The sequence below is a fragment of the Trachurus japonicus genome, chromosome 13 (genome assembly GCF_045865225.1).
Source record: "Trachurus japonicus isolate A0001 chromosome 13, Traja_1.0".
Lineage (NCBI taxonomy): Eukaryota > Metazoa > Chordata > Actinopteri > Carangiformes > Carangidae > Trachurus > Trachurus japonicus.
Window position 1 is genome coordinate 14,320,515 of NC_140919.1, and position 12,099 is coordinate 14,332,613.

Sequence of the window (12,099 nt, forward strand, 5' to 3'; positions counted from 1 at the left end):
CCAGTCCAACCACCTGTTGTATTCTTGCATTACCACATAGTAGTTGTATGCTTAATTAAGTTTCAGGAAATAAGGAATCACAATGTTGAGGAATGTTTTGCAGAACATTATGATGTCAGAGTGAAGTTTGACCTTTGACCTTTCGCAGTAAAATGTCACGACTTCATCCCTGTAGGCATTTGTGTCATTGTTGGCCTATGAATTTGTGGGTTGGTCAAAAAAGTGTTTTTAGGTGCCAGTGACCTTGAACCTTGACCATTAACCACCAAACTCTAATGAATTAATTCTTAAGTCCAAGTGAATGTCTGTGCCAAATTTGAAGAAATTCCTTCGAGACTTTAATGAGACAAAACACCACCAATTGTTTCTGCCATTTGTGTCTATTGTGTGTGGAAGCCAAGTCTCTTCAGCCAAATCTTTAGGGGCCATGATGATTAGTCATTATGATCAAGGGTCTACAGCCATGTTGGCAGCTCTGTGAGGCTGGATTTGTGTAGGCCCAACAATGCTTTGAGCCAGCATGTTCACCTACACACAGCATGAATACACTTTATATCAGTTTAGCAGGTTCTCATGGAAATGTTTGCTAATTAGCGATAGCTGATAGGAATGTGATCAGACTGGCAGGTATATGGAGGTCAACATGGATGTCATTCTTATCCAGTGTACCTCAACAAAAATCTATGGGATTTGTAAATTTTGGATTATTGCAGAAAATTGAAAATGTGAAATAGGGCTCCATCAAGAGCATGGTGGGGCATTATCTTATTTTTGAAACCATTTTCTTCATCTGTTTGCAGTGGTAACTCGGTGCACCTTATTTTTCATCTACGTCAGTGCAGGGGCGTGGTGAATGTGCAGGTCACAACTTGTCCACGAGAGCGGTTGGATTGTGTATTTGATGAGTTTGATGAGGGACAGGGGTCAGTGTATCGTTACCTCAATTCTGTTCACTGAGCAGCTCGCATCTCTGCCCCGCGGATCTCTAAACAACATGCACCGACAATTAAAGGTAATGAACCTACCCTGTGACTATAGGGATTATGGCAATAGGCAAATTTGCCAAAATGTTGAACTAATAAACTCTCAAATTAGTGATTAGCCAGCTCCCTCATGATCTTTCTATGTGAAACTTCTTGTCATCTTGCAACTGTCCATTTCCCTGGAAGTAGCCTACGGTAACATCATGTTAGTAATAGCTCAGCTAGTTTTGACCAAGGGGGCAGTTGTCGGTCTGAGAAGTGAAGCTCACTTCCGCGTTCAAAAAACTGCAATCCCCTCGGATTCCTCTGGGGGCTGGTGTCAGAAGGGAGCATTCCCCATAGACCCCCATGTTAAAATCGCCGACTTTACATCCTCAGTAAACATGTTAAAAGCCTGGTGTCAGAACGTTTTTTCGTCTCAATCGATAGTTTCTACCCCCGCACACACTCTGAGGGGGGTGAATTTTTTTTTAACTCTACCGTTTTACTGTTATTAGGTTAAAATTCTGGCCAATTAGGGCGCGGAAACGTTGAGTGACAGGTCCGAGCAGCTCCGTGGACAGCTGCTTCGAGGCCAGTGGGCGGGTTCTCGGCCGGCCAATCCAACATGGCGCTGTTCAGGCCGCCATATTTGAGTCACAAAAACGACTCCCCAAAACCAATGGGTGACGTCACGGACGCTACGTCCATTCTTTTTACAGTCTATGGTTTTGACCATAGTTGTTAAGTTGTGAAGAAGTTGGGGTCATGTTAGCATGGCTCCAGAGGAAGCTGCAACAATTGAAGGCTGCAAGTCCCAATATGAAAGAAATACAGTGGTGTGGGGTTAGAAAGACATGAGCTTAAACCAATGCATCTCTGCATGATGCCACTTTACCCGCATCACAAACCCAATCTCCAAACCAAACTTTCGTTGTATGTGCGCGGAGTGCGGGATATTTATTCTTTGGCTTTTTTTTAATCCTATGATCGTGACTCTGACAATGCTATAGTTCTGCAAAGTTGAATCAGTGGACTACTATCTTTACACTGACATGTGTTTTAGTGGATATTAAAAAGAAGACACCTCACAATGTTGTTATTTTGTTCAAAATCCTGTTTTATTATCTTGTCATTTTACAGATCACATATTTCCATCACACAAAATTATTCACTGTAAGATTTACAGTCACAAGAAAGAAAGCATGTGAGACATTAGACGTATAATATTAGGTGTAAGGAAAGTCAGGACATGGACATCAGTAACAATATTTGCGACGTTTGATTTATGATGTGTGAAAAGGCTGGAAAAGCACTTGGACTTAAAAAGACACAGCAAGTACAAAAATCAGATAGATGAGTGGATACATGGCACAACTGTCACTTTAGATAGATTTATTCTAGGGCGCGCAGCTACATTTAACCCTAACTTAGTCAGTAGCATACAGAAGGAAGCCGGTGAAAGTGTTATAGTGGCTGCTGTCATCGCAGAGGAAACATCCGATGGGCAAGTTGACAGCCACCGTTTCCCCGGCCCTCAGGTGGAGGGCTACGACGATCGTGGCGCTGTCCTCTTGGTCTTGCATATTTCTCTCTCTGGGTCCCGACACCACCTGGCCGTTCACCTGCAGGCCGGCGCAGGCGGCCAGGCTGTTGCCGGGAGAGCCGGCGTCGCTGTAGACGGTGAGGGCAAGGCTGTAGACGCCGGAGCGGGGAACGGTGAAGATGCCCGTGTCGGGGCTGTAGCCGCCTCCCAGGTTGATGAAGACGTGTTTGTAGGTGATGATCTTGTCGTCGCGGAAGGGGCCGAAGCAGTTCATACTCTTCTCACTGGTCAGAGCGACGGAAAAGGCACTTCGACTGGCTGGACAATATGCAACAGGAAAAGAAATATGAGTGGTTCTGGAGATGTAAAGCCACATATACTATATATAATGTAACACATGCACGTGTCTCACCTCTGATGTTGTTGAGGATGGTGTTTGATTTTGTGATTTCTGCCTCCAGAGCATTGAGAGTCTGGTTAAAATACATATTCATCCTATGTATCTTCTGCTGCATCAGACAACAGCCGCATGACGCCTGGTCCGTCAGACACACTAAACACACATAATGTAGTCATTCAAAAAGTTGACGAAGCCAATGCAGATCAGATCATGTACAATAATCATCTTTATTATGGACTCGAAAAATGGTCCACTCTCATACACATAGCCTACACACTTAACATACAAGACAAAGCAAACAAACAAACAAATAAAATAAAATACAATAATTTGTCACTGTTAGATTAAAAGAAACGGTGCAAACTATTGTGCCAGTGCTTACGAAGCCTGGATGTGAACCGATATCCCATCATGGGGCAGGTTAAGGCCTTAATAATGCAGTTATCAGATAAGTCCAAAACGACACCGTGAGTGTGTCCTTTGACTTTAAAAATAAATCTCACCATTTTCCGTGTTGGGATCGATGCTCTCCGCCGTCTTGCCAGGCCCGCCCCAGGAGTAATCATTGGCTCGGACCAACGCCGACTCCAGCAGACACAGCAGTAGAAAAGCTGAAAGAAGAAGAAGAGCATAAGCACTCAGAAAGACAGCAGATAATCTCTCTTTTACGTCTTCTGCATGTGCATCTCTGTTCTGTCTCAGTAAATCTGGTCTCACCTCGCATGGTTACGCTGACAACTTAAGATGAAGGCTTCAAGAGGAGCAAGAGGTTTGACAGACTGATGCACCGTCAAGCATCACACCTATATATACACACATATATGATCCCATCGGTTCTATTCATGTGGATGTAAGTAGCTCCTCCCTGTTGCCTTTATACTCCACCTTTTTCTGCCTCCATTCCTCTACACCTGTATACCTTGACACCTGTATACCTTTCGTTATGAGGGGTGGGAGGTGGGGGGGTTATTCAGACACACCCTGCGGGGCTTTGTGTTGTAGATAGATGTGGGTCAGGTATCATCTTCCCTCCGAGGCAACTTCTCCATGTTATGTGAAGTTCCCATCAGTACACAAAGATAGCGTCGCTCCTCTGTGTTTACGAACGCATTAAATTCTTTATTATGGATGAAAAAAGATGGAGCGATTTGTCACATAGACCTGTTTTAAAGAGGATGAGAGTGAGGTTTGTCTCCATGCTGATACTGCCTGCCTTTTCTATAATTTTCTGTTTAAAAAATCATTTTGCACCCAGAAAGCCCAGTGTTATTACATCTTTCGAACCTCTTCAACAACAACTCCAGCAGGGGGCAAGCTGTAAAATGAGTTTCATTGTCCTCCTATGAATAGTGTAGAATTACTTGAGTTAAATAGCACAGCACGGCAAAGTGAGGTTACGCTTATGAGTGTTTGAAATAGAAGAGGAAAGGCTGCCAAAAATGTTGTTTACTCCAAGAGAGTGTGAGGAGTTGAAAATCAGTGCAAGTTCCATAAAGATTTTAAAAAATGTATGACTTTTAAGAAAAGTCTTTTTCAAAAGACCAATGAAGGTCAAATTGTTCTTTCCGTCATTGTGTGGGAAAACTAACAATCCTGCAGGGAATAAGAAGCATCCAGGTCACCGAGGTGTAGGAGTCATGATAAGATCAATAGGACTGTCTATGGATATTTTCATTCATCCAGGTCATCGTTATCTCTGGGCAACAAACTGAATCGAAGGCGACTTGACTTGTATTTTTCTAGGAAGATGTTTTGCCTCTTATCAAAGGGGCTTCATCAGTTCACAACGCATCGGTCTGACAATGGAGTAAGACCCAGGAATTTAACCGGTATTTAACCAGGTTAAATACCTAGGTCTTACTGTACTATTTGTCAGACTAGTGAGGACTAGACAGTCAGACCGATGCATTGCTCTAGTTTTTCCCTTTAGCAGGACCTGTATTACCCTAACATTCAAACATACTCAAGAGATGTTTATGTGCATTTTAAAAATGTTAAAAAAACAAGGGATTACAATTAAATGTGGTCTTTAATCCTTTATTTATACATATACTGTATAAAGTTACAAAGACATTTCTGAAGATTTAGATCAGATCAATTAAAGGTGCTTGTGAAAACTAGACATTCCAGAGATATTCCAACATTTTGGCGAATTGGCCCATTGCCATAATCCCTATAGTTTTAGGGGTTGGTTTGTTACCTTTAATTGTCGGTGCAAGCTGTTTTTAGATCGGCGAGGCAGGAAAGTGAGCTGCTCAGAGCTACGCTTCGGAGGTTCATGGAATTTCTTGGTTTCTGGCAATGGCAATGGGCCAATTCGCCAAAATGTTGGACTATCCCTTTAACAGATTTGTTTGTCATTTCAAGAGAAAGACATCATTTACTTCCTTATTCAGATTTCAAAAGTCAGACAAACAAGTTAACTTAAAACAAACAACAGCCCATCATTCATATAAAAGTCAATCCAACTGGCAGACAGTCACTGTGGCCCCGACTCCCGCCCAGAACCTGAACCCAGGGTACAGCGGGCCGGTGAACTGGGCCTGGTGCTGGTGGATGAGCTCGGCCTTGCTGTTGCTGTTGGTGATGCTGTAAAAGGCCAGAGTTCCCTCATGTTGGTCCAGATAGATGCCGATCCGGTTGGTCTTTGGTGAACCCAGGAGTTTTTCCTGCCCGTCGTGCCAGAAGGAGAAGCCGCTCCCGGACCAGTACAAGCTCCAGGACATGGGATTGTGGCCCAGTCGGCTTTTGTCATCCGAGCCTTTACGGTCCATCTCCTTATAGGCCACGCCAACGGTCATCTGCATGGTCGGACAGGAAAAACAAAAAAAAACAGATTAGCAAACAAAAGCGAGGAATGAAGTTGTGTATTTTGTTGTCAAATTTGAATTGATTTTCATTCATCTATTGAATGAAAAACATAAACGAAAGTTTGGGTCAGAATTTCTGTTATTGTGAACAGTTAAGCAAGTGGAAAACGAAATTGATCGCCAAAGGGCATAAAGTTAAACATGAAACACTCTTTTGCAATATTTTGAACTATACCAGTGTATTACAGTATTTATGTTTTCTACAATTTCAGAGTGAAAAAGGGAAACAAAGCAGCAGCCTGTAAAAGAATGGGAAACCCAGGAGACTTGAGCTCTCAGATAGCTTTGACCAAGATATCAGACAAGATATTTAGTATTTACACACTGTGATAGTTTCCAAAGTGGGAGCTAGTACAGTAGGTGCTCACTATGCAGGGTGGCCAAACCTTTGCTGTGGGCCTTTTTCCTTTATGTTTTATGTAAAATATGAAAATAACGAGGACTTCCGGGTATGGCGGCGATCTGGTCGGTGGTGTAGTTCGCGAGCTCCCAGAACGGTCCGACATTTCCCCTGCTTTAGAGTAACTAATACGTCTATATCTGTGATTTCTTATGGGGAAATACCAACTAAGAAACGCTAAGACCACAACGAGTCCAAATAGTGAGGAAAACGAGGATATGGCGACAGGAGACGTTGATTCAGGTGAAGCTAACATGCATGCTCCCATGGATGTCCTGCAAGCTAGCTTAGATGCTATCTAGACGCTGACATAAAAGCAGGACATTATGGACATGAAAAAAGAACTGAGTGGATTTTGTGAGACAATTGAAATATGAAAATAACAAAAAATTATATTGTTTAAAATGTAAAGGGATCCACCTTCTGGCCCGTCCACTCCACCTCCCAGTAGTAGGGGCTTCCAGCCAGCGGCTCTCTGCAGAGGACCTGTCTCCAGAAGTGGAAGCGTTCAGAGTGGTCGGGTGGGTTCAGGTTTTCAGCTCGCATCTTGGCCTTACGACCTCCGTCTGACAGCTGAATGTGGCGATACACCGTGTTAGGGTCCATGGTGGGTTCAAAGCGAACTAAAGAGGGAGAGAGGATGTATAGATGATGTCAACACTCTGGGCGCACCCCGAGGGCTTTGACTCTGTGGTTTCTCTCTTCTGTTTCATATAGTGGATTTACACATGAACTTACATTTGATCAGTTCTTCTCTAGACTTTGGTTGTGGATGCCCAGGCCCCGCCACTGTGGAACCTCGGTTAATATGACCTTCAAAAACATAAAACAAATTATCATAAAAGCAAATTACATTACTGTTAATTAGTTTTTAAGATAATTAAAGGGATAGTTCAACATTGTGGCAAATTGGCCCATTGCCATAATCCCAATACTGTAGTTTTAGCAGTAGGTTTGTTATCTTTAATTGTTGGTGTAAACTGTTTTTTGAACGGCGGAGCAGAGCCGCGAGCTGCTCAGAGCTACGCTACGGAGGCTAATGGGATTTCTTGGTTTCCCTCATGAAACTCATCAAATACACAATCCAACAACTCCAAAACGTGAGGGAATGAGGGAAACCAACTCTGAGCAGCTCGCGGCTCTGTTCCGCTCTTCTAAAAAAAAGCTTGCACCGACAATTAAAGGTAACAAACCTACTGCTAAAACTATAGGGATTATGGCAATGGGCCAGTTTGCCAAGATGTTAAACTATCCCTTTAAGATTAACAGTTGTTATAGAAGACTACACTATAACTTTGTGCTGCAGTAACAATATCTATCTGTAAATACTTACAGTGCGACAGTTTTTACACCTCAAGTAGTTTACAAATAATAATGCGCAGGCAGTTTTTAAAGCTTTTGCATTTACCTGGAGGACGGTGAGGGAGGGGTGGAGGTGGCGCTGAAGCTTCACATCCAGAGAGAGGCGGTAACAAAGTGAAAAAGGTAAAACAAAGAAATTAACTACATGTAATATTAGAGAAACTTTTTCATGTAGTGCGGCAGGTGCTTGTACTCTTACCTTGAGCACATTCAGGATGTGTAACTGGATATTTGGATGAAGAATTGCACCCTGGGAAAAGGACAAAAACAGTGTCACATTTATACATTTTCACCTTCAAGACTGTTAGTTTTCATTTTGATGACGGCCACTGACAGGTCGTGCTGTCGGTACTCGGTAACTTACCTTCGGCTCGTGGAGGCGGCAGAGGTGGAGGGTCTGAGGTCATTTCATACACTGTAGAAGAAGAAGGCGGATGAGTTGTGGGAAACGAGTCTGAGTCAAAGAGTCAAAACGCTGGATGGGTTTAAGTTTCCCTACCTGTGTTCTGTGCATCGGCCCGAGGAGGATTATCAGCTGTCGAAGTGTCGGCCGCTGCACCGTTTGGTGTTGAAGCCACGGGGCCGTGATTCACTGTGATGGAGAGGAGAAGAAGAGGGAGATGAAGAGGAGAGGAGAGGAAGATGAAGAGGAGAGGAGGAGGAAGATGAAGAGGAGAGCAGAGGAGAGGAAGAGGGAGATGAAGAGGAGAGGAGGAGGAAGATGAAGAGGAGAGTAGGGGGGAGAAGAGAGGAAGATGAAGCGGAGAGGAGAGGATGAGGAGGAAGATGGTGAGGGGACGAAGAGGAGGGGAGAGGAGGAAGATAAAGAAGAGAGGGAGAGGAGGAGGAAGACGAATAGAGGGAGAGGACGCGGAAGATGAGAGGAAGAGGAAGAGGGAGATGAGGAGGAAGAAGATGGAGAGGAAGAGGGAGAGAAGGAAGATGAAGAGGAGAGGAGTGGAAGAGGAAAAGGGAGAGGAGGAAGATGAAGAGGAGAGGAGTGGAAGAGGAAAAGGGAGAGGAAGAGAAGAGGAGGAGGAAGATGGAGAGGAAATGAAGAGGGAGAGGAGGGGAGAGGAGATGGAGAGGAGAGGAGAACGAAGAGGAGAGCAGAGGAGGAGAGGAGAGGAGGAAGAGTAAATGAAAGGAGGCAGAAGATGAAGAGGAGAGGAGAGGAGGGGGAAGATGAACTGGAGGAGAGGAGGAAGATGGAAAGGGGAGGAAGATGAAGAGGGAAAGGAGAGGGAGAGGAGAGGAGAAGAAGAGGAGGAGAGGAGAGGAAGATGAAGAGGGAGAGGAGAAGAAGAGGAAGAGCAGAGGAGAGGAGAAGAAGAGGAGAGGAAGATGAAGAGGGAGAGGAGAGGAGAGGAGAGGAGGAGGAAGATGGAGAGGGGAGGAGGAGGAAGAGGAAGAGGAAGAGTAGAGCAGGACTGACCTAGCGTGGCGATCTTGTTCAGACCGGCCCTGCAGAGCTCCTGTACCGACGTCTGCAGTTCTTTCATGGCCGAGCGGACGGAGGCCACGACCGCTTCCTCCTGACTGAGCACCGACTCTCCTGAGACGCCCGTCTGACCCAGAGGCTCCATGGTGAGGAAATTCTACACAACAGATGAGACACAGTTACAAAATTAAAGGGATAGTTCACCCAAAATTAAAATTTCTCATTTCTCATTATCTACTCACCCTCATGTCAACTAAGGGCTGGGAGAAGTTTCAGAGTCCTCCGTGCCTTCTCTGAGTTACAGGGGGTCTCAGCGTAGCAGTGCATGTCCATATAACGGTTGCAAATGGATACCACTTTTCTTTGTGACAAAAAGACACACCAAAAAACATCCAAATACCTCCATACTGCTCGTCTGTAATGTCCCTCTTGTATTGAAGCCCCAACATGAGAAATTGTTCCGAAAAAAATTAAATAAGTATATGTTTTAAGCTTGTTTGTAGCGGAAGCTCCCAGCACTGCTCTTCCTGGTCCGTCCAAATTTGACGAACCAGGAAGAGGAGCTTCGAGAAACTTCCGCTACAAAACAAGCTTAAAACATATACTTATTTAATTTTTTTCGGAACAATTTCTCATGTTGGGGCTTCAATACAAGAGGCACATTACAGACGAGCAGTATGGAGGTATTTGGATGTTTTTTGGTGTGTCTTTTTGGACGAAGAAAAGTGAGCTCCATTCACAACCATCATATGGACAAATACTGCTGCACGGAGCCCCGCTGTAACTCAGAGAAGGCACAGAGGACTCTGAAACTTCTCCCAGCCCTTAGTCGACATGAGGAAAAATGAGAGAAATTTGAATTTTAGGGGGAGCTATCCCTTTAACCAGATGTCTCATTTTATTGATCATGAACCTTATGCTTTTGTTTTCCCTGTGAGATTTCAATCAGCCCCTGTAACACTCCTGTTGAACTCCACTTACCTTCAGAAAGCAGACGTGGTCCTGCATGTCCGCCAGCCTGCTCAGCTCTTCGCTCCTCCAGCGGAGCTGCGCCACCTCCTGCTCCAGTCTGTGGATCTGCCCCTCCACCTGGCTGCCCAGAGCCGCCTCGTGGGCGCCGAGGAGCTCGCCAACCTGGGCGCCCGTTACGCTCACAGTCTTGGATAACTCTGAGAACAAATCTGTGCCCTCTTGTCCTAGAGCCTGAACCAAGGCCTGAGAGCAGACGGAGAGGGGGAAGAGGAGGATGAAAGCAGGGAAGGAGGTGTGTCACAAACAGATCTAAAAGAAAAATCCACATGCACATCTGTGCCAAAAAACTTTGGACAGGTGCTTAGCTGGAAACATACAAAAGTTTAAAAGAATATTGCATATTGGAGCCCTGTGGTGTGCGAGCCGTTCTCCTTTCTTATTCACAAACAGATCTACAAACTAGTAAAAAGATAGAAGTTGTAACAGTCGCTGACCTTGTGTTGGCGAGCAGCATGTGGGAGCTCCTTCAGCCTCCTTTCAGTCTCCTGAACTCTCTTCTGAACCTCTGCCTGCATCTGCACGAGCTCTCTCTATCACACAAACACACACAATCCAAGGTTTAGACACACTCTGTGAGGCAGTGATAGCCTGAAACTATATTTAGTTATTTGTCACATCATAAAGTCTTATCCCTTTAAACACCACTTTGACATCTAACAGGTAAACAACACAGCAGGACAACTGTTTTACAAGTATTTCAAGTTCAGTTACAGTACATGTTGAAAAAGCTGCACCTGCAACAACACATTCACCTAAAAAAAAGGAACAGCACAGTATGAACTGAAGTATTGTATTTTAGTGCCTACCTGTCTCTCCCTCCTCTCCTCCTCTGGTTTGAGCACATGATGCCCTTTGTGTCCGTACTGGCAGCAAACCTCACACACACACTCCCTGTCTTGGTGGCAGAACAGGTCGAGGGGTCGGTTGTGTTGAGGGCAAACTCTGGGCTCCGCGGGGGGAAGCTGAGGGTACATGGCGCCCTGCTGTCTATCTGGCAGGACCTCCAGGTAGATGGGCATCGATGGCGGAGGTGTGGCTGTTGGGGTCGGCGAGCTTTGCCTCAGGCTGTTTGTTCTGAGTTTTTCCATGGCCTCGACGAGGACGGTGCTCTTGGCCAGCGAGGGCCGAGGGGTGAAGACCTGCCGGCACTGAGGGCAGCTGTACCGACCCTTGCTGTCTCCTTTGTCCCAGTGTTTCTGGATACAAGCCAGGCAGTAGGAATGCCCACACGGCAGAGTGGCCGGCTCCTTCAGGGTGTCCAGGCACACCGAGCAGACAAAGGTCTCCTCCTCGGTCCAGGCAGAGGCCATGTGTTAGTAGTTTTCCTTAAGTTAGAGATCAGACCTGGATATATATAAAATAAAATAAAAAGCACAGCTACTCTGCTCGAGTCAGGAGATGCACAACGAAAGATGGCAAGCTTGAAATGCCAGATCACATGAGTCACGTGCTGCTTAAAAACCTGAAGGAGCCTGCTGGGCCCCGGGTGGGGCTGGAAGAACAGGTGGGGCGAGGAGTTTCTCTCTGTGTCACAGCCAGGTGTTTTCCAGCCTGGTCAACTCAAATGGTGCACTTCATGAACAAACAGAAATGTTATGTCAGTATCAAACTTAGGCTATAGTGATTAATGTCAGGAATTGGCAAAGACTGTGATATTGAGACTTGTAATCGACTAAAAACTGTGATGACCCCTTGTTTTTTTAGTCTTAGTCTCACCAGTGAAACACACAAGACTGGTCAAGGCCTGAGACAAAAGAAGATAGACTGGTTTATCAATGGAGGCGTGACGACCGGTGGTGTCACCTTTAAACAATGGGGATGTTTTCCAGATGAGTTCATCAGACAATAATGATGTAAATTCACCTCACATCGCCCTCCATTCATTTTCAGTACAAAAACAAAAAAACAAGCTTAGGAGGTCAGAGGTCAGAGAAAAAAAAGTCTACCCCGACTTCTGACGTCACACAACAATTTGCACCCGCACACCAGTGCATTTTTAATACCAAAATACATCAAAACGTTAGGAATATACAATATTTCACTATTAACTATAGCCTACTAGCCTACTTTAAATTTTAAAAGGTTT

The 12,099-nt window shown here is 44.9% G+C and overlaps 2 protein-coding genes across 2 annotated transcripts; both read right to left on the reverse strand.

The window, feature by feature from the left end:
• Positions 1 to 2,301: 2,301 nt before the first annotated feature.
• LOC146975685 (complement C1q-like protein 4) lies at positions 2,302 to 3,655 on the reverse strand. The gene is made up of 4 exons (XM_085794407.1): positions 3,626 to 3,655; positions 3,412 to 3,519; positions 2,921 to 3,061; positions 2,302 to 2,826 (listed from the first exon to the last, which is right to left on the reverse strand). The coding sequence occupies exons 1-4, from the start codon at positions 3,630 to 3,632 to the stop codon at positions 2,393 to 2,395; spliced, it is 690 nt and encodes a 229-aa protein (XP_085650533.1). The 5' UTR covers positions 3,633 to 3,655; the 3' UTR covers positions 2,302 to 2,392.
• Positions 3,656 to 5,234: 1,579 nt separating this feature from the next.
• On the reverse strand, positions 5,235 to 11,444 carry ftr86 (finTRIM family, member 86). The gene is made up of 11 exons (XM_085794904.1): positions 10,820 to 11,444; positions 10,448 to 10,543; positions 9,963 to 10,196; positions 8,976 to 9,138; positions 8,040 to 8,132; positions 7,905 to 7,955; positions 7,740 to 7,790; positions 7,587 to 7,625; positions 6,917 to 6,991; positions 6,599 to 6,801; positions 5,235 to 5,709 (listed from the first exon to the last, which is right to left on the reverse strand). The coding sequence occupies exons 1-11, from the start codon at positions 11,321 to 11,323 to the stop codon at positions 5,368 to 5,370; spliced, it is 1,851 nt and encodes a 616-aa protein (XP_085651030.1). The 5' UTR covers positions 11,324 to 11,444; the 3' UTR covers positions 5,235 to 5,367.
• Positions 11,445 to 12,099: the final 655 nt, after the last annotated feature.